The sequence below is a fragment of the Ammospiza caudacuta genome, chromosome 5 (assembly GCF_027887145.1).
Source record: "Ammospiza caudacuta isolate bAmmCau1 chromosome 5, bAmmCau1.pri, whole genome shotgun sequence".
Classification (NCBI taxonomy): Eukaryota; Metazoa; Chordata; class Aves; order Passeriformes; family Passerellidae; genus Ammospiza; species Ammospiza caudacuta.
This window is the reverse complement of record NC_080597.1, coordinates 10673285-10696337: the sequence shown is the minus strand read 5'-3', so window position 1 is coordinate 10696337 and position 23053 is coordinate 10673285. Positions and strand designations below refer to the sequence as shown.

The window sequence follows — 23053 nt, the reverse complement described above, 5'->3', positions numbered from 1 at the left end:
TGCCTCCTGCTCTTGCTTGTGCTCAGGCAGCCCTTCAGAATCCAGTCCACTAATTTAACAGGCTAACAATGACATGAGTTGTGTTTTTGACAGCTATGGGCATGAGATCACTTAGATAAGCTTTATTTCTGATACAGGCTGTCACAATTACTTCCTTTTACCTACTAAAATCAACTGGCAATATTTCATCATTAACTTTTTAGCACAGTAACCAGCAAATTCATTCAGCCTCAGCTGAACCTGTTTACAGTTTAGATTTCATCTGCCCCTCTTAATACTTTTGTGAGCATCAAAGAAATACTCCATTTTCCTCTTGGATGACTATTCTCTGTTTGCAGTCTCTCACTGGCAAGTAAAACACTCTCAAAACTAAATATATTGAAACTTTTCTTAACTCATCAGATGCTCCTTCCCCCTGCCACCCCCCCCCCCCCCCCAGACTTTGAGTAAAAAGCTCTGCATGGAAGCCCTGGAAGCAACTATTGGAAATACAAATTCTTACCCTAGTGAATCCAAAAAAGGCCATCAGCTTTCCCTGTGTACACCGGCTGTCACATTAACACGTGTGCTACCCCTCATTGTCATATGCACTGTTATACCCTACCACCCTCTTGTTCAAGGGCCTCAGCCACAAAACTCTTTGTGCACGAGGTGCTGTAAACACAGCCCTGCTTCAGCAAGCACAGCACTCCGGGAGAACAGCACAAGGTAAATGACACAGACACATCTAGACTGGAGGGTACAGGTAAAAAACATGGTGCTGTTCAGCAGCATTACCACAAGCCATCCAACCATCCTGTGTGCAGTTACAACTCAGCGCAGGGCAACTCCTCCTGATGTCAGCTGAAACACTGCTAACTTCTCCCTGTCTGCCACTATGTGAGCACAAGCATCAGCTGCTAGAACACACAATTCTTCTTATCCTCTCAAGGCTTCAGCTGGTGACCTTAAGCTGTGTAAGTCACTAGAGTTATCTGAAAACTGCCCCAAGCCTCTCACACAGGTAGAAATTCAGAGATAACAGTATAACTTTCAGCACTTTTCATGTCTTCGCAGGCCTGGGGTATTACACTGCTTTTGAGAACTTCTGCTTCAAATCAGCTACAAATGGCAGGGTTGACAAAAAACCAAAATAATGGCAAGGAGCTAACTCAACTCTTTGAACTACAGAATTTTCAATTCAGAGTCACTTCAGTTAGATTCAGATCAATTCCACCACATCTACCCTGCCTCTCTCCCTGAGCAGAAGCCTTTGGAGACAAACACTAGATCTGGTAGTGGAAGGTCAAGCTGCTACTCAAGAACTCACAGATTACCTTCCAGCCCATCACAGAAGAGGATGCTGTCCTGATGGAAATTTGCCATCTCTGGCCTTGAAGTCTCCAAATAGCAAGAAAGGTGGAACTTCATCTTCTTTCCTCCCACACCTTTCCTTATATGGGGAACAGCAACTTCCAGGTAACCATGGTCTGTAAGGGGATTCCTCCTCTGCCCTTCCCCTCGCTCAGCTCCTAGAGCCTCTCCCTTTTTACTTCTTCCTCTTAGAGCTGTGAATCTCTCACTGTGGCTGAGAGATGATATATATATTTGTATGGATGCCTCTCTTCTGCATTTCTTTTATCCTTTAAAGCACCACAGAACAACTCCTGCATGATCTGGCCTGAAAGGCAAAGGACATTTCCTTGAGCATCCCTCCTAAACAGGTAACAGCTGTGGCTACAACTCAGCTTAAGTCAGGCCACAAGATTAGTGTTTTTCCAGCAAGATAACCACTCTCAGCTGCTTGAGAGTTACTCCTTTTACCCAGCATGACCTGGAGAAGGAGGTAGCTACTGAGCTCCCACCTGAGAATAAGGTACCTTTACATGAGCTTAGGCTAATTTGAGGCATCAGTGCAGCAAATGGTTTGAGAGGACAGAAACTGGGGACTGGAGTCATGTCATTCAGGGGTCTGAAGCTGGGGAATGTATAGCCCCATATTATTTGTTGCATCGTCAGGTAATTTTTCTCTTCTGGTAACGACTCATTCATTTATAAACCAACACGAGTCACTTTTCTAACCTCATTGCTAATAAGCAGCAGAGCAGAAATACTTTCTAACCAGAAAATGCTCTTCAGTGTAATTCAGCTCTCCAGTACTGCTGTGCTGGGGCCTAAAACTTGTGAACCTACTGAATGCACAGGCATCCACACTAAGCTTCCTCCATGTTACATATACATCTCTTGCCTGCACTGAGCAAATGTACAGGGGGAGGTAAAAACCTGATAGGATTTAAATACATGGTACTTGAGCAAAGTATCCCTGAAATCCTGTGCAAACTGTGTTGCTAATGCTTTTTCATACTCAGAAGAGGATGAGGAATCTCACTGCTCATAGTTCTTTTATTTTCACACTTGGAGCACCAATCTCATCCCAACAGCCCCTCACCTCATTTTGCTTTTCAGCAGCCACCTCTGCCCTTGGCCAAACTGCCCTGACCCAAATACACATTGAAATAGATGTAGGAAGACATAGAAAATGCTTCTGGTGTATAAGTGTGACTGCAGTGCACTCTCCTTCACTGGTCACCTATTGCTGGAGTCACATCTGTGGTCACCACACCACTGCTCCTATCAGCTGTTGCTGCTGTTTTCACATTGGAGCTGCGAACAAGAGCACTCTCTCCCTGCTCTGCTTCCTTTGCACTTGGTGAGGAAGTGACTTGAGTGGGAGGAGAGAAAGGAGGGCAAACACAAAACCACTGAAGTAAGCAGCTAGAAGCAGAGACCAAACTTTATGCTTTTCACACACAGGCAAACAGGCAGCTCTGACTGCTGCTGGCTCTCTGCAGCCCTGTGAGTTGTACCTTCACTCACATTGTCACTGCAGCCTGTTGTCACCACACTGAGCTTGGTCACATCCCAGCCCCTGAGCTGAGCACAGTTATCTTCACCAAAACACTGTGTGTCTTTTATGTACCACAGAGATGGTGTCTGAAGTGCTACAGCCACTAGCTGCAAAAGGAAGGGTTTGATTTCTTGTAGGTAAATAGTTCTTTTCAAATAAAACAAGCTGGCTATTTGTACCTATTTCAGGCTTGCCCCGGTACAGTAAATACAAGAGTGACCTTGATTTTTCACATCATTTCACCAGGCTCCTGCCTTAACAGGACTTACTGTGTTTGTAAAGTTTAAGAGAAGAAAAAGAGACAGCAGGAAATCCTGTGACAGGCTTGTTTTGGTGGTGATGAGACAAACAGTAGGAGAAGAAGAAAGGGAACAAAAAAACACCAAAACCCCATAAACCCAACACCTGTAGTCATCCTACAAGTGGGGGTAGTGTGACTTCCAAGCCACTCCCTGATCCTCACAATGTTACTGAAACTACTCTGAGAGCAAGAGTAAAGAAGGTAGAGAGTAGTTTAGGATTCTCTGCTGGGTTTAAAAGGTTTGCGATGTTCAGGGTAAGAGTTCCCAGCTGACTTCAGGTGGTGGTAAGAAGTGCATTTGCACACTGCCTCCTCTCTGCAGGCCCTGGAAGAAAGCACATGGGGAACTCCTTCTTACCCCATTTGAAGTGTTATTTGTTTCCAAACTGTAAGATATTGCTTTTGGGGAGGTCAGCCCTAGGCATGGGACTGCGTGGCACTGGGTGGTGCAAACGGCTCAGAGGGAAGGTTTGCCTAAAGGGGTCAGTTGTGGAGTAGGGATGGAGGGAAAGAGGAGCACAGCTCTAAAGTCACATCCCTCTGGATGGGATGTGGAGAAAATGAGGTGAGTTACCCTAGTTTGGGCAGGACCTGTGTCAGAGCTGGTGGCTGACCACAGAGCCCTGCTCAGCAGCCACATCACCATGGCTCTGTTCCTGCTCCCTGCCTGCCTCCACTGCCTGGGCTGTGGGCAGTGCCTCTGAGGGTGAATGGGGCTGCTTACATCCAGAGGACTCCCTTTCCCTTTGGGGGCATCACTGATGAGTTTAAAACCTGCAGCAGCCTTGGGAAAATTACATTTACCTTTTTCTCCCCAAGTTTTGTTTGCTACCCAAGGGGTAGCGCCAGCTGATGGAAGAGCAGTGCTTCCAACCCTGGTGCCTGCCTCTGGCTGTGCTCACATACTCATCTCTGATCCAAAACACCCTTCATGACTTGATCCCTGCCTGTGGACACTTGATTCCTTCCTTTCCAGCCACCAGGACAAAACTGAGATGTGCAGGAGTAATTACTGTCAGTGCCCCATCTTTGCCATACAGGAGCTGTTTCCAGAGAGAGAAGAGGGGACTGAAAATTATTGGCTGAGCACTTGGTTGTGATATTTGATTTTCCACCTCTCAGACACAGATGAGGTAAAAGGAAACAGCATGAGACTTCTGCCTTCCTTGGTCTACCAGAGCCTTCTCTTTGCTGGGGAAAGGCTCCCTGTCAGGCTCCTTGCAAACAGACCTTTGGTACAAATCTTCCTGGGCCCAGAGGCACGTAACTGGGCATATTTTATTCCCTTGGTTAATGAATAAACAGAGCCCTCCTGTGACAGACAGCCTTTCTGACTCCACACAGGGACACAGGGCTCCTCTCAGAGCAGCTGGAGCTGGGCAGGAAGGTGCTGTGGCAGCCCAGGGAAAGGGGCACATCACCAGCTTTGAGAAGATAAAGGAGGAGCTGGCCTGTCTGCTCAGAGCAAAATAAAAAATACTCAGGGAAATAGTAAGAAGGTTTCAGCAGAGAAAACACCAGGGAGGGTCTAGTCTGAGGAGATTGTTTAGGCTGAAATACAGGTTTTTCTGTTTTAAATTAGACCCCAGGTAGGGAGTTCAGACACAAAGAATCTCCAGCTGGATGCACCATGAGCACAATGTTGGTTTGCCATCCCTTCTCCAAGGTGACTTACACAAAAAGGAGCTTAGCAAAGAACCATCTTTGCTTGAGTTCTGTAAAACCAAAAACCAACTTGGCCTGACCATTCCAAAGGTGGGTCGAAGCCAAAAGCTTTCAACTAAATGTCTCTTGCTTTCCAAGACTTGGTAGTCTGGGTACAATAAAGCTGAGATTCAATTAATCCTGATGTTAGTTTTGAAAACAAAAAAATCCTGTTGAATCTTGATTCTGAAATAACTTCAAATTCCAATGGTCCTTGGGAAAGAAACTAACAACTGCTTAAAATAGTGTACTTAGAAGTCTGCTTTCCTCCACAAAGTCTTCTGCAATGTATTGCCAGTTTTGCAAGCTTGCAGTCCTACAGGTGTGATTATCACCAAGTGAAACCAAGCTCAGACTTTAGCAATGAACTTTGTGGTTTCACTCCAGTCCCCACAAGAAACTTTCCTCCTCAAACCAATCTGCTCTTTACCTTGGAGAGGCAGAGTCAGTAAAGCAGTGAATGTTGCAGGTAGGAATGAAACACACTGGCAGTACAATGTGGCTCCCACAGCTGCAAACACAGTCAAATCTGAGACAGATATTTTTGCAACTCCAGAATGGCAGAAGATTTTGAAATACAAGTGCATTGAAATATAAGTGTTGTACAAGGACATAGCAGATGCCAATTCAGTGAGCAAACAAAAAAGCATAGCCCATCCCTGTGTCATTACAACTACCTCATTTAAAGGGCAGTTTTGACCAGAATGACACATTTGTGAGTCACACAATGGGGAACAGGTTGTGACTTGGCTCAGAAATCTACCTTGCTTTGGCTTCCTGTCAGCACGGCTGAAAGACCAATACCTGTCACGGCACAATGTCCATGTGTGGCAAGAGGGACCCAGTTTAACCCCCTGCATCCCTCAGGACCTGCTCTCACCCAGCTAAGCATGCAGGGCCAGTTAAAAGCCACACCTGCTCACTCTGTATGGGTGGTTGACAACATGCACTTAGCCCTTATGCATGCATGTTTCCTTGCAGAGTCTGAAACCAGACTGATAAACACCTCTTCAAACTGGTACTCAGCCTCATTCTCTGTTATCCAAACATTTCATCAAAGGTCACTTACCTACAAAGCAGACACCTCAACCCAAGCCAGACAAGCCACATACCAAAAGCCTTTTGAAAACAAGGAACCAAACCTGAATTTATTCGCTAATAGTGAAGGGGTGACAGCCGTTATTTTATACCTGCAATATTTTGCAAATTCTGAAACTCTCATAAGGTGATTACACCATTAACTAGCAAAACACTGTCATCCCCAAGGTGCCAACACAGCAGCTGTTTCAGCTGAACAGCAAAGAAAAGCCAAGAGGGCAAGGTAACAAAGCTGGGAGTACTCCCATGAGCAGCCCAAGTGCTCCAAGCACCCCCACGCTGCCAGCCCACGATAGGGAAGTGCTCTGGTTCCAACAAGGGATGACTTCACCTCTGCCTCCACCACCCCAGCCTCCCAGAGGGCTGTACCCCCTTTTCCACCTGGGTGCATGAATGGGGGCCCTGATAAAGATCCACCTGTTGCAGCCTGAGCCCTGCATTTCTTAGGATATGGGTGTTCCCAAGAAGCTGGCCATACATAGCTGATCAACCAAGAAGAGATCTCTCTGGGCATTCATTCCTCTGACCCTCTGCAAAAGGGAGATCACAGAAATTACCTCAATGATCTACCCTTCCAACTGCAGCATGAAAAGTAAAAGAACCACAATAAAATCCCAGGAAGATACCCTGTGATGCAGAGGCCATCACAGCTTTTTGATCCATTACTCTGTGAACAGGGCTTCATTTCTAGCTTATGCATGTCTGGCTAGACCTGCCAAGTGCAGCACCCTGCTCCTGAACTCTGAGCTGGCAGAGCAGCCCTCCATCATCAGCTTCAGTTCCTCATCTTCTCCTTTAGACACATCCAGACCATGGCTGCATCACCACAAACCTCTCTGAAGGGTCAGTGATCTGGCCCAGGTTGATGCAGCTGATCATAAGAGACAAGATTAAAGACTATGGTGATCAGGGGGACAGGCTGGCACCCCTCTCCTAAGTAAGGGACGTTTGGATGGCCACCAGTAAGATCCTACACACACTGACTAATGTTGTCATTATGGTGCAAGAGTTCTAATGTCATTACATTGCAAGGGTTCCATACTGCTAGAGTTTTGTACCTCCTTGATGTTTCTTGTAGGCAGCTCCTCCAGGCAATGACTCCTCCTTGTCCTCACAGCAGCCAACTAACTCCAGTTCCCCTCAACCACCCAATCCACTCTTTTATAACACTCTTCTTATTGGCTACAGGTGTGGCCTGTTAACATTAGGCCTGCTCCTAATCCTTAACAATTGGCTCAGCTGCAACTCTTTAGGGGGTAAGATTGCTTTCTATACTACCTTTATTTACTTATGTTCTATCGCCCTACAGACTAAGGATGCCACTTTGTACCACAGCAAATTTTGCACCCCTGGCTGCAGATGGGTGGGCAGAAGGGGGATGATCCTCTTCACAGCACTCCCCCTTTCAGATAACAGCTCTGACCACAGGTTGTGGCTGCGATGTTCTTTGTCACATCAGGCAGGGCCCATGGTGTGACCCTCCTGGGGCTCCTTCCCTTCTCTGGAGGCCTGCAGCAGGCACTGGAGGCACAGCAGCATTGCCCTCCCAGAGAGGGATTCTTGGCAGTGGGGCAGTTCCTGCAGAGCCCACCTCAGGCTGTCATGTTCTGCCTCCCACAGGCTCCCTGCCTGCAGGAGCAATGGAGAGACATCTCCTGAGTAGTGCCTGTGGCAGCAGATCTCGCTTGGAGGAGGCTGTATCCTCTTAAGAGAGTTGGGAGCTAAATTATTCTCGACTAAAGACATTTTAATCCCATTTTTGATATTTTTCATCCTGCTCTGTCACCTCAATACCATTACCATCCTTCCATTTGCTTAGAAACATCCCTGGTGGGATAGAAACAGCTCTGGGTTTGGGGCACCCAGCCCCTGAGGGTCCCTGAGCAGTGCCCGCAGCACAACAGCAATCTGCCCACCATTCTTCCCACAAGAAAATGGGCTGAGGGATCCTGTTCATCTTCAGAGCATATTACACAGCAGCAACGGCAAATCATCCATGGAAAGTCTGCCACCAGCCATGGGGCTCTCTGGTTTATGCTGGGTTATGCAGATTCAGGTCAAGAAAAAGCCCAGAGTTTGTTTAAAGATATTTTGTCTTCCAGGTTCGGGAGAAGAAAATGGGGCTATCATTTACAGGAAGAGGTAAGGCCTTATATTGCTCTGAGAAGGAGCAGGATCCCACACACCTTTCAATCCTTCAAAGGATTTGGCCATCACATTCTCAAAAGCAATGATAGGAAAAAGAAAAAGCAAGCTATTAATAAAATATGGAGACAGCTTAGGAATTTGCTTGTGAAAGTCCATGATGAAAAACCTCCAGCTGAGATCCAGCCTGTACTTTATAGTCCCCTGTGCTCTGCTTCATCTTTCCTTAAATGCATGGGGCACAGGGCTTCTGTCACTCCTTGAGCATGACTGCTTAGAGTCTGAGATGTTTCACTAGTCTGAGGAAGCTTTTCCTTCACATCCAACTTAACTGTGCCATTTCTTGAAGGCATCTCCTTGTCTTTTATACTCTAGCAAGCAGAACAAGTGTAAATTAAATGGAAGACACATGAAATCTTTATAAAGCCCAGGGTTTCCCCTAGCATGAAAGTTCTTTCATTTTAGAGTGGAAGGGGTCTTTACTCTGTGCTGTATTTTCCCCATCAGAAAATGAAGAAGAACATAATTTTTCCTCATGACTTGAATTTAGCTTAATCAGCAGCCCCCTGCTGATGTAATTCAACCCAATGAGATTTTTCTTTTTTTTTTTTTTCCTGGTGAGCTGCTGCCCCTTTTCCCCTCCTCCCACTAATTCAGGCATGGAAAACAAGGGAGGAATTAGACAGAAATTACTATCTATCAAGCTCTTCAGACTGGGCAGGAATAACACTTAAAATATAAAAAGCAAATTTTATGAAGTCTTTTCCTCCCCAGAGACTGCCACAAAAATATTCCTTGTTTGTCACTGAGAATGAACCATTTTTCTCTTTCATTTCTGCTTTCTGTCACATATTTCATTTTGGCTACCCCTTCTGTCTTTCAGCTAGGGACATAGGCTGCTAACACAGAATCACAGGTAACTCAACAACAAAATGCCTGTATTATCTTTCTTTTTTTTTTATCCTAGTCTGTCAGGTAATTGCAACTCTAAAAGCTTTTGCATATTTACCACAGAAACATGTCTCTCCTGGAGGATGGGACTGTCATCAGGTAGAATATCTTATTTAATAAGCCTCTTCTAAGGTATAAACTAGGGCTGGGGATTTTTTCCTGGCCTCCTTCAGAGCAAAGGACAAGCAGATAAAGATCAGCTGCTGCAGTGCTACACTAAGTTCCTGTTCCTGTGAAAATTAACCCTCTCCAAGCTCAGAGTTCAGGTAGGCTTTGCCACTGTGAAATTAATGAAGTAGGAAAAGGGTCTGTTATCAATTCATGTTGGTTTTTCAACTCCAGTTCTCACCATGTATGAGACAGATTTCTTCTTTATTTACAAACAGATCAACTGCCCTGCTTTTTTGTAACCCATCTGATGAGCCGTGGATGCTGCCAGGACTGATTCTCATTAAATCCATCATGAAGAAGGATCAGATTTTCTCTCTTTGCCCTTGTTTCACAGAAGTACAACAACAAAAATGTGGTCTGAACATTTCTAAATTCAGCTGTTATCTAAAGGCAAACTCCCTTCACCCCCTTCTGTATTTCCCCCCACCCCTGAAGCAGCAGTAGAACTGCTTTTCTTGGTCCCTACGATGCTGAATCAAGCTGACTGCTACCAAAGAGAGGGTCTGAGAACATCTGCAAGAGAGACTTTGTGTCTTGGATGACGACAGAGGGTGAGGATGCCCTGCCAGGGGCTATAAAAAGAGGCTGCTCTGATGAAACTGTTCAACAGGCTGAAGAGGAATATACCTGGTTCACACATTTCACTTAGGGCACACCTGTGCTGAGGTCACAGCTCCATGCTAGCACGCAACAAAGCACTGAGTGGGAATCAACAAACAACAGGTCCTCACTCCAACACCAAATCACTGACAATACTTGCCTGGAGGAGAGCTAAGAGCCAGCCAGAAGAGTCCCATTGACTCAGACCTGTGTGAAAACTAACCCTTGACAAACCATCTTCTGCATTCATACAGTTTTCCTGTGGGCCAGCCTTACACTTGTTAAGTGCCTGGTTTCATATATGAGTACCGACTAGAAGACACATTTGAGATTGTTTGATTGACTGCTTAGGTTAAAGTAGCTTTGAAACCAAGAACCTACATCCATTGACCTGGAATGGAGATGTGGACATCCTCTCTCCTCGAAACAGTTCCAGAGAGAACAAACTGATAGAAGTGAAAGACTTTCTAAACTGTAACTGGCAAACTCTATTTTTGCAACACTTCATGATTATCTACAAACTTACAATGGTTTTCAATGCAAGGAAAATCCAAGAGGTTAGGACATAATTTTTTCTTACCGTCAGCAAGCTATTCTAAGAGCCATCTCTGTTTAGAATTAAGGGATGAATCTCACTCATTTAAATGAATGCAAGAAAATTCTCATAGGTAAAATACTTCTCCTAGTAGTGTTACATGAGCCCAGTCTCTTACCTGTAGTATCTGGATTGAAGGTAAGTAGAACACACAGCCTTAGACACATGGCTAGCTGAACCAAAGTCTATGACCTTGACCCTATATGGCTGTCGGGATGGGTCTACCAGCATGATGTTCTCTGGTTTGAGATCAGCATGAATCAGTCCCAGGCTTTTCAGCTTCATTAGGGCAGTTGCTACCTGCTGGAGAATTGGTCGAATGTACTTAAGGGGCAAGGGACTGAATTTATTTTGTTTTAGGAAATCATAGAGGTTCTGCTCCAACATTTCAAATACCAAGCATGTGTGATTCTTGTGCTGGAAGCATTCATAAGCACGGACAAAGTTGTAGTCATCCGCGCTTTCCGTGCTCAGCCGAGCCAGGATGCTCACTTCAATCTGGCCTTGCCGGGCATAAGAAGGATGGTTTTTTAGGATCTTGATAGCCACAATCTCATTAGTGCCACGTTTCCAGCATTTGACTACTTGTCCGAAGGTTCCACGGCCAAGAAACTCTAACACTTCGTACGTGTTGGTCATGGAACAGAGCACCTCATGTTGCACCAGCTGGTAATCCCCTTCACTGTTGGAGCCACTGTTTTTGGAAGTGGCCGTGGAGGTGGTGGCGGTGGCTACAGTGGCCCCACTGGCATTGTTCTGAATCATTGGCGGATGCTCCTCGATAATCTGCACGCTGCTTGTGTTCTCAATCTCCTCGCTCTTGCGCTTAAGTCCACATTTTTGGTAGGTGTCCAGAAGGCTCACAGTGCTGCGACGCATCAGGTTGTGCGGCCCGCCCAGCGTTTGCCCAGACACCGCGACCACGCTGGAGGTGCTGTTGGCAGATGTAACCACGATGTGCCCCGTGCTTGCTGGGAAGATGATGGTCTGCTCGTAAGGGATGCTGGGGTTGGGGATCTGCAGGGAGGCGTTGACGGCTGCTGCGGCGGCTGCTTGGGAGGACTGCACGTTCTTGCCCTGGTTGTAGACTTTGCTGTGTGTGCCGTACCCAGTCATATCCCAGTTCGAACTCGGCTCCACTTTCAGTTTCTTCACGCTACAGAAGGCACTTGACTGAAGGGTATGAGGAGAGAAAACTTGCACATGCGAGGCCATACCTGCAACACAACATCAGAGTGAAACCACTGTGTCAAGATGCTTTCCCCAGCTTTTTTCATTTGCCCAGTGGCAGGAAAGGGAAATGGGATAGAGACTTCAGATACATTACATGCACACACACAAAAATCAACTTCTTCCAGAAATATGTATTTGACACAAGTAAAATATTATGCTCTAAAATAAATCCTTACCCCAGATTGAACTATACCAACATAAAGATTTCTGCTCTCTTGCTCTCCCCCTTTTCATTTTTAATGACAGGAATGTGCATGTTATTTTTACCTCCTCTGCCTAAAGACTCCTATTCCCATTGTCTCCAGGAATATATGTAGCTCTCTGGAAGAACTCATGTCAAATACTGCAAAGTATTCTGACTACAGAAGCCAAATCTCAAATCCTCAGGCTCATCCAATCTTAAGCAGTTTGGTGGATCTGACTTAAGCCCTCCACTTGTGCCCACAAAACCACTGTGCACTTTCTGGCCTGCACAGAGTGAAGATGGGACCAGGAGATGATACACTGTGAGCAAATGGAGGTGCATAGATAAAGCTGAGGAGCCAGAACAGAAGAAGATTGCTTGCCAACTCTGTGAGTGGGAATTGTGCACAATGCTAGTCTGTGCTCAGGGACACTGGAGATGGGAGTTACACAACATGAGCTTCACTGTGTGCTGTCAGTGCTCCCAGATTTCTAAAATTTTGTTCATCTATTCTGATTCACAGTGACAATACCATTACCGGGAAGCAGATCCCCTGGAAATGAACAGCATTGTTTATGAAGCAACATACACATTAGCATGTGGCAGAATTAGCTCCTAATATAGCTTTATTTCCACAGGAAAGACAAAAACCTATTTTAATGCAAGCTTATTTGGTTTCAGAAGAGTTAATGATCTTCTAAATCCTTTTTAAAAAAAACCCCAGACCACCAAAAAACAACCCCACAACATCATAACCAAAGTGAAAATAATGCATCACTGAGACAGACTTACTGAAGAATTCTGAGTAATATTCCACTGAAACAGAAAAAGTGCCTATTCAGAGAAGAAAAGATGTGGTGCATGGGGAAGGGGGCAGCTAAGTCCTGACTTGCTGCCAGCTTTCCCTCCCCAGGGTAGAGATAGTACTGCTGGGGCAAACATTTTGTGAAGAACACAAATCCATGGGGACTTCTGGGGAAGGAATCAGCACCCAGCAGGAGTTAGAGCAGAAAGGCACAGCCTCCTTCACCCTTCTATCTGTCATCAGTGTTTCTTTTTAATAAACCAGAATGACTAGGGAAGAAAAAGACAATATGCTGAGCTGGCACCATTGTTGAATTATTAAGCACAAACATAACCTTGACTTGTTTTCAACTTTAAAAAGTTAAAGGCTGAATGAATGCTTCAGTAACAAAGCCACAACAAACTCTGCAGTGCACATGGATGACTGCTTCATGTGGAGGCATGACAGTATCTGACTTGGTCTCCCCATACTTCACTAGTCCCTGTTCCTCTTCAGAAGATTTTCTGGAGCTCGTGTGTACACAGACACACTCACACACACAGGCATGCATAAACTTACTCATATAGAAAAATATGAATGTCACTCCACACTCACAAAGCTCGGTAGTCAAGTTAACAGATCTAAACACACCCAACTCTCTTTTTCCACTTAATTCCCAGCAGCCCAAAGGCCAGGAGGGGCTCAGAAGAGGGGTGCTGTGGCAAGCCAAAACCAACCATGAGTAACTACTCAGAACTAACAGGCCAAGCAATCACTCCACTTTGCTTCAGCACCCCTGCCTTCACTCTTTCAGCAGTGATGAATTTCTGAGGACAGAGCAGATGCAGAAGAAAACCCCTTCAGGACACATGGGGAAACCCTCCCCTGGGCTTGAACACAGCACACAAAACCCCACTGATCCCAGTCTAGCAAGGAAGCCCTGCAAATCATAGAAACCATAGCATGCTCCCCTCTGCAGACATGACTCCTGTCTCTAAGTGGATTTAGGATTGTTTACTGTTGTTCCTTTTATCCCCTGCTACCCCAACCTCCTGGGCAGCAATTTCCAAGGTTGCTGCAACTGGACATTCAGACACTCTTCAGCTCCTTGCCCTGCTGGAGAAGTACCTTCTCTGCTCTCTCCTTTCCACAGGGCAACGATGCTGTCACGAATGCCATGGCATGTGGTGGGTGGTGAGCTCAGAGAACCACATCAGTGCTACTCAACTTGTCATCCTGGACACAAAGATCGTGTGTGAGTGAGCCAAAACCGTGTTTGTTTTTCCACTGATTAAGAAGAATCACGGTGTTCCTTCGAGTACAGTACTGACCTGCCTGGAGAGAGGGGGTGTTTGATGTATGTTTTCCCCCTGGACGCAAATAATATGGCAGATGTAATTGGTAACATATTGTGGATCTAGCAGAGGTGTAATTTATAGTTTTATGACTTTCATTCCACGGCGTGCTTGAGCAATCTCTCTTCGTAGAAAATGAAAAGGGGAAAAATGACTGACGCAGAACAAGGAGAGACATTCTTCCTGCACTCTCCTCTAAAGATAACACCAAAAGACTGAGGCATGGCAAATTAAAGTCAAGGATGTGAAGCACAGCAGCTGCAACTTTCTCAGTGCCACTGTAAAAATCAGGATAATCGCCACCATTAAGGGACAGGCTTTCAACTGGTGCAAACTGGCAGGGCTCCACTCGATATCAGCTGACGCTAAAAACAAGGTCAGCAGTCACTCAACATTGTCAATGTCAGATGGCTGCTGCCTGTGCCCTTTGGTGAAACGAGTTGTTGTTAGGGACTGGTTTCCACATCAACAGCCAGCCCCTTGCTGTCCCTGAAACACTGCTGGCAGCCTCAGCAGCGGACAGGAGCAGGGGATAAACACTGACTCACCCCAAAAATGGAGGGGATGAAAGAAGCAGTGCTTCTGTGGATAAAGCGAGGAGTTCAGACTCCTCTGCTGCTGGTGCTGCCCTCCTCAGAGGTTATATCTCATCACAGAAAAGGTTTTTTCTTTTTCTCTAAAAAAAGAACTATGAAATCTTCTTCCTTGCATCCAAAATTATTTTCTCATGTTTGAGGTTTTAAGGGCATGCATTGTAAGGAAAATAACTCAGTGAGTTCTTGAGCAGAGTCCGATACCAAGAAATTACAGGCTGATTGACAGCTTGGTGATGGGAAAAGGCAGCTTCTGCAGAAAAGTAATTTTTATTGCAAATTTTCCTGTGCAGTTAATGCGAGAAAAACACAATCCTAAATTTCCTGAGGACACAATAAAACTGTGCTGGTGGCATGTTGTTTCTTTCAAAAATAATTTTTGCTCCATGGCAATAGCAGGAGTAGTAATAAATGTGAATAAAAGTTGGATGGTTTTGTTACAGGAATCAAATTCCTCATTACAGGCTGTAATATGATTTACACCTTCAGCCTTTTGATTACACAGGCTGACAACAGCTTGCCACAACATCCATGAGGGAACAAGCCAGCAGTAATGGGGTGAATCACAGCCCAGTGGCACCAATGTCTCAGAGACAGTGGGAATCACCCCCAGGGACTATTCTTGCTCCTGGGGTCCTGGAAAAATAGAGGGGCCATAAGCTGTGGAGGAATGGAAAATGGGATGTTTCACTTGGGAAAAGTTCTCTTAACCCCCATTCACAGGTCTGACAAGAAACCTCCTATGCAGGGCTGGGCCTCTCATATCACTTCCCTTCTCTCCAGGAAGATCCAGCAGTCACCTTGCTGCATTTTCCATGGAATGCCCAAGGCTGGCACCTGGCTCTTCATCTTTCTGCACCCTGCAAGCAGTGGAGGGAGTGAGGATACTTGGCATGAGCAGCTTCACCCACTGAGCATTCCTGCCCACCTGAAGCCCAGCTCAGCAGCCCCACTGACACCACCAAAAGCTTTGGCTGGACTAAGCCAAGTGGCAGTTCCAACTGAGCTGGTCCCTGCCCTGGCATGGGTGCCAGGGAAGCCTCTATTAGCCAGCCAGGATGAAGCCAGGATGCCACAACAGCTAAATACATGTCCTGAAGAGTGTAAGTCTAAGTTTTATGTCACCCCTGAGCATGGTGAATCTCTGGGCTGGGAGCAGAATCAGGGTTGGGCACCATGCATTAAATAAAATTGATAGTTCCTTTCTTTAATAATGAGTTTAGTGTAGCCATTTAAAGCTCTCACAAAACTGATAGTAACTGGATTTAATGGGGCCTTCCCTGTCCTTGATATGACTCACGTAACTCCTCATAGTATCTACATGAGCTGAAGTAGGTAGGGTGCAGCCAGGGGACAGTGTTAAAACAGCTGGAATGACTTTTATTTAAAGACTTGAGGTTTTTTGTTCCTGAGAACTCCTCCCACGTCAGCTTTCACTTAATAATAATTTAGCAGGTGCTATTTACAATTCAGATGTCCCTCTTCTGCGTGCACACACAAATCACGCAGCCGCCCCACTTGTACTTCTAACAGGCTTCAGGAAAGCAAATGAGGTACAGTTCCCTATCCACCCACATCACCCCAAAGGGCAAAAAATACACTTTGGGGACTAAAGAAAGAACAGTTCGGAAGTCTCTGATGTTTTCTTCTGGTTTACTCCCAGCACTCACTGCTGATTTTTAAGTGTGGCCTTTGAGGTGGCAAGAGACCAAGCTGGTGCCCGGGATTGAGAAGGAAGTCAGACCTTCTGCAGTACCTGCAGAGCTGCCAGTGCTCTGTAACCAGAGGCTGCTTCCTGGCTGCTGCCAGAATGACAGAGCCTGCTTGAAAAATACTGTAGAGAGCACATGGTGTGTGTTCAGCATATAAATGATGCTCGCAAGACAATACTGAAATAAGTATCTTCCACTCCTCCCCAGAGAGGCACAAGCCTGCAAACCCATACACACACCCAGGCTGAGAAGGCAGTGAAAAGGGGATCTGCCAGGTATGGCTAATGAATTGCACCTTCAAAACAGCCATGTCTCATGCACAGCACCCTTCTGCACAGCCTCTGTGTGGCTCCTTTTGAGGCATTGTCCCCATACCACTGCACTCTCAGAACCTCCTGAAAATTTATGTCCCTGGAGGCTACACAAATTCTTTCTTTTGTGCTGATGAATGTTTGGAGACAACCTCACAGCAGAGCTCAGACTGCAACAGCCTCAGCTCCTTCCTGTTGAGCCTGAGATGTCAAGGGGGCCTTCATTCCAGGTGAAAATTTCCCTGCCTTCCTGTTCTGCTTTTCCTGTCCTGCTAGTAAAACTGTCTCAGCCTAATTAGTAGTTTTCTAAATGTAGTGCACAGCAGTTCTCAAGATGCAAGATGTGACAGAGCACATCCCCAGACCTGGAATCAAACAGCTCCAACCTGCCATGTTTGATCCATGTCTTATGGCCAAATGAAAAAGCAAGACTTCCCAAAGCACAGAGTAGCCATAAACAAAGCCAAATGGACAAAGCCAAGCATCCATCTCCTTCCCTCTCACCCCCATCCAAAAAGCACATTCCTCCAGTGCCATGGCCAGGGCACCCTCATCATCATCACCTTCAAATCCCTTATCTCCCCGACACCCCAACTGCCCTCCTACATGTCCCTCTCCTGCATTTATAGCATCAACAACCCTGCCTCCTGCTTCATTCTGCACATCATGACTTTCCTTTATAGGTATGATGAAAATTATCAACAGGACTTAGTACTCCTGAGCATGGAGGTGGTGTAGGCAGTTACTCCCCATCGTGGCCTGATCAGGTTATTTTGGCATGTGGATCAGGATATTGCTGTTTTTCCTCACAAACCATCTTTATTCCCTTCCTCACTCTCCTTTTAACTCCTTAAATCCAGGGCAAATTGCCTGCTGGCTACTGAAAGCTTTCTTAGCTGTAATTTAGAAACATTACAATTCTTACTCATTCTTTTGGGGTGGGCTCAGGGGCAGATGAATAACAAGCTGTTGGCTCCTCTGACATATCCCTGATTTTAGGCACATGAAGCAAAATCTCAGGGACAAATACATAGATTTGCATTTGAATACTTTATTACACCTCAGTGCAAGATTCATTCAGGGTCACCTCCATCTCCCACTGGAATGAACTGCAGTAATGACAAGAGATATTACAGTTTCCTCAGTTAATCACATGACTAGTTTATGTTTCACATTATAGTTAATTAACTATGCAACACCTGAGAACACAGGTTAAAATACACCTCACCAGAGGATGCCCATCACTTCCTTGTAGATGCTGCAGTGACTGGACCTGACACCAATTTCTAGGTCTTGGTGTGAGAAGGTCCAGCAGTCCAGTCAGTGCTCCCCTGAGCTGAAAGAGAACCCCTAGATACCTTCTTATGGGAAAACTGGGCACAGTTGGAATAGTGCAAAACTCTTCAGGATACCTCAGTGTTACTGTGTGGAAAGCAAATGAAGGCAACAAGTGAATGCAATTTAATAGTCTACAGCCTTGACAAAACAGAGCCAGACCCCAGTAAGCAAACACCCCTCACCATGTCTGTCAAAGCTGACAGAAAGACAGTCACCTCTACAGAAATCATGAAATGACACTGCAAACACCCTACCAAGACATCAAAGTGCTCTCCAGGCATAAAATGAGAAACCTGGAAGTCTGCAGTGCCCTGTTGGGTCTCTGGGGCTTGAGAAGGCAGATCATAGCCCTGCCTTGCTGAGCAACAGTCCTCCAAGCCAGGGAGGACTTGTGGAGTCCCAAGAACAAAATGAGGTGGTAAACAATAAAGATGGAGGCAGGGGCAGCACCTGAAAGCCTCCAAGGTCTGCATGAGCATGTGAAGGAACTTCTGCACAATGTAAGCATAAAGACATTTTAGGAAAGTGGGTGTCAGTAAAGACAGAAAGAAGTTTTACAACCAAATGATCAGTACTCCCAAGAGGCTGATCAGAGGAGAAGAAAGTGTGCTTGGGAGTCAGAGATGGGATGAGAAAGAAAGAAAAAGATGAGATCAGACAGGTGGGATTGACAGAAGCCCTGCTTTGAAGCTTTATCTTTGGAGGACACTGAAGGATGTCTAACAAATGCTTTGCTGAAGAAATCCCTCGTTCAGATTTCTTGGAGAGAGGCCCAGCAGAGCTGAGGCAAGCGTGGAATGCTTGGCTGGGGCTGTGCTGCAGGCTGCTGGAGAACCCACGAGCAGCACCACATCTGTTTAAAGAGCTGAAGACTGCGGCAACACCCACAGCACCACTGAGAATGAGGCATGACATGATGAGGCTCCTATAATGCCATGCTTGAATGAGCTCCTGAAGCACTGGGTACAGCCAGAGGAGATGGGGAAAACAAGCTACCAAGGAACATTTCCTCATCCTCCAAATCAAAATGGAGCCGGAAGAGTCCAAAAGCAGCTACTCACATCAATGGGCCAGGTAGGACTGTTTGGCAGCATCATATGTGTTCAGGGCACCTTCCTCCTTCCCATCTGTCCTCCACCATCACAGAGTGGAACAAACAGTAACCACAGCATTTCAGCATTTCTACAGCACCCAAAGCTCTGTAGAGCTACACAAGACAATCTCTGCAGTAAATGTGAAATTGGCCATAGTTTGCCTTGTAGTCCAGTGTAATGTCTGGATCCCTGCATTTAACCTCCAAACAGGGCTGTAAGGCAGGAGCCTCTAGATTCCAACAAGCTGCACCTCTGATTGCTACCTGCTAACAGAGTTCCATCCTGAAAGCAGAGCTGAAAGAAGGATGACCTTGGCATGGCTCTGCTTTTGAGGCAGCGCGGCTCAAGTCTCTGCTGCTCATCTTCCAAACAGAGGTTGACCACAGTACCCCATCCTACAGGGGAAAGAAAGGACTTTCTCAACCTTTCTGACCCCAGACTTCACTGGCCACCCTACCTGGCCCTCCATTATCTCAGATCCTGGGAAAGGGTACCAAGGCCTCTCAAAAAGGAACCAAAATTACTCAGTTTTCTTTTGCTGCTCTGTTTGTGCCCCCCCTCACCCACACAGCACTGGCACATTTGTGGCTTCCCACAGCTGCCTAGTGGAAAGGATATTTTGGCTTTTTCCACAATGGCTGTCTCCCCACCTGGATGACTTTCCACCTGTAAATATTAACTTTATAATGTCAGTGACTCCAACTGGCCTGCAAGTGTGGTGAAACCACAGGGAATGCCAGGCACCTCACATACCTCACTTGTTAGAAACAACACTGCTTGTGAAGGCAAGACATGGGCAAGGCTCACTGGAGTATCTGGATGAGTCTCTCACTCCCACAGGATTTTTTTCTAACTGTTTTATTTGCAAAGAGGCCACTGCATGACATTCAGCCCCTGCTTTGTTTATGAATTCTGAAACTCAGACCAAGCTCTAGCTGGGCTGAAAACGTCAGTTTGCCTATTCACAAGGTCCCTTCCTTCATTTGGTTTCCATCAGGATACAGACGTGCTGGAGAGAAACAAGTCCCTGGTGAGGTCTGGATGGAATACACAGGATCTGGCCGGCAAAGAAAGACGAAGATACAAGGAGAAAGGTGGGGAAGCTGGGCACAGGGCTCTGACAAAACAGAAAATTGAGACAGACTGATTTGTTGACCTCCTGACAGCCACATACTACCTTCAAGTAAGAATGACCAAACACAAGACCTACAGTACTCTCAAACATTGAGGGTGTGAGGTGTTTTAGGAAATGAAGAGAAAGGATAGTGCAGGTCAACCACCAGACCTCCAGTTTAAGGAGTTGTAACAATTTTGTAAATAACCTGCCTTCCCATCATCACACCTGACCTGCACAGACAAAAGCCTTCAGTTCCTCAGTGAAACACCTTGAGCATTTTCGCCGTCTTCCAGACTTTAGGGCCAAGGAAACACCCCCAAAGTTATGGCTAAACAAGTCAGCAACCTTTTCTTGCTGTCACCTGTGGCTTTTGGTTTGCATTCCAAATAGGACTATAAACCCAAAAAGGCACGATGTGAAACGGGCTGTGAGCTGGAACCAGAACAGGCACAGTAGGACTGAGCCAGCTGGCCCAAAGCAAAAATCACCATGGAGACACAGGGTGCAGGATTGGGATGTGGACTCATTTCTCCCCAAAACAACTGCCTTTCTTGGCCTATTCACCTTTGAGACTGGAGAGTGGCTCTCGTGTGAGACATAGTGATGGGGAGCTGCTGCAGCCTCCATGAGAACGCAGGGTGTTGAAAGGTTTATCTGTGGGAAGCAATGATTCTGTTTGCTGTGTTTGGGGTTGTGCTGACCTCTGTCATACAAAACACACGGTCACACTCAGGCACACACAGACATGTAAACACTTGAGATGACCCACGAAGGCAGTGAATCTCATAATCCCCAAAAGAAATGAGTGATGCTACCCCAAGCAATCCCACAGAAGTGCCTCTGGACATCTGCCTGCCCCACTGCTGCCTGGCTTGCTGGGGCTGGTGCATGCCTGGTCTCCTGCTCTCTTCACATCAACTTCATTTTTAAGCAAGGTCTAATGGGACAGAGGCCATTTCAGCATGCAGAGAACAGGCCTGTTTGGCCAAGAAAAGACAGCCTAGGTGATGTACAAAGCTCTTGCTTACACAGAAAAGCCCCCTGATTTAGGCATGAGGATAACCCACATGAAAGATTTCAGAGCCTTGAATAGTAAACACCCAGAAGCTCAGGAAAGGCTATCTACCTGAGAAAGGAGGATATAAGGCCCTTGTGTGTGATGAAGAAATTCAGGGACAGCACTAACAGCCTACTCCCCCTCAAAGCTCTAGAAGAAAAGAAATCAGTCCAAGGGAAGTCATTAAGAGAAACAAAACAATAAAAATCTCCACCTGTATCAGCAGAACTCCCTGGCTACCATCAGTCTCTCCCCCAGGTTTCTCCTTTGTGCAGGATATGATTATTTATTGACATATTTATTTACTCAGCTCTGCAGTGCTTAACACTATGGCTGCTGGGCTTCTTGCACTGTCAAAATTAGAGCATGACAGAAGAGGAGTGAAGCTAAATGTGGAGATCCACTACGATACAGGCCAAATGCCTTCTGCAGTGGGAACTCCACAGCCAGCCTGGACAACAAACACTCCCTTGGGGTAACTTTGCTCCAGATCACTCAGTGCTTTCAAGGCCCTGCACAGCACCCCACAGAGCACATCTCAGGCCCTGTTCATGTGCTAGCCATGAGCACCTGCTGTGCGGCACTGCTGCTGAAACCAAACCTGCAGAACCAAAAATCCACAGCAGAAAGGAGAGATGGCTGCAGATGACAAACCAGCTAAAGGGGCTGTCAAGCCTTCTCCTCATTCCTGATGCTACATTTAAGAACTGACGTGTCACTTTGCGCCTCCAGCAGCACGCAGCCACTTGCCCAACCTCTTCAGAAGCATCTTCTTGGCACTGCTACAACTGTTTTGCAGCCATGTGCTTTCAACTCAGAACATTCAATTCTTTCCTTTTCCTACGCAATGAAATGAAAGGATTCAGCTCAGATGCAGTGGGACAATGAGTTCAGAATCACCAATGTGTCGGTGATGCTGCAGCCAAGCTGTCCACAGTCACACCTGTGGGTTTTGACTAACGATGGAAGTCTGGCCAAACTGAGTCATGGGGGAAAGAAGAGTTTCTGGGAAAATAAGCTCTGGATTATTTTCTCACGAGGAGCAAATATACCACTGTTTCCACAGGTTCCAGAAAAAAAACCAGATTGGTAACAACTTGTGGTGAAATCACAAGAGCTTTTAGGACATCCAGGAGAACACTGGGCATCTTAGCTTTGCCATAGTCATAGAAATAACTAGGGAGTAAAATGGCCTGGGGTGGGCCTATGGGTTTTGCTAGAAAAACTGTGACACTCTCAGCAAATGATAGGGGGAAACTGCCATTAAAAAAAAATAAAACCCAAAACAAAAGAAAACAGCCAGGGGAATTTAGTACTAAAAGGTCCTGTGAACTTTCATCAGACCTTATGTACTCAAAACTCACTAAAAGCTTTCCAAATCCATATGGATGAGAAGTAAGAGGAGACTGAAAACTAGATGCAGCAGAAGCACAATAACTGTGGAAAGAGTTTCCGTGGGAAGCAGCAAGTTTACACCCGGTATAGATGCCCAATTAATTCGATGTTTGCAGTACTCCTTTGTGGACACAGTCCTTGGTTTTGGTAATTTTTTGTATCTGAAAATAGCCCCTTTTCCCTCTTTAGTCCTTCCTGGGCTCATGGGAGACTGAAATGAGTCACCAGAGGATCAGCTGAGTCATCCAGCCAAATCTTGGAAAGCAGTACAAAATGTGTGGTCATCACATCCTCAATTAAGACATGGATGACGGCAGCACCCCTAGCAACCCACCATGCATTCAGCAGAAAGGGCTGGAGACCAGTGACACCATGAGCTGTCACTGTGAGCCAGGCAAAGAATGCCTTAAATGAAACTAGGACAAAGC

General features: G+C 46.0%; 1 protein-coding gene across 2 annotated transcripts in view; it reads right to left on the bottom strand.

Moving 5' to 3' along the window:
• HIPK2 (homeodomain interacting protein kinase 2) overlaps positions 1-23053 on the bottom strand; it is a 128017-nt gene that overhangs the window by 74798 nt on the left and 30166 nt on the right. For both annotated transcript variants that reach the window (XM_058804524.1, XM_058804525.1), the window contains exon 2: positions 10571-11669. In XM_058804524.1, coding sequence (XP_058660507.1) covers positions 10571-11669 — 1099 coding nt within the window. The remainder of the gene's footprint in view (positions 1-10570; positions 11670-23053) is intronic.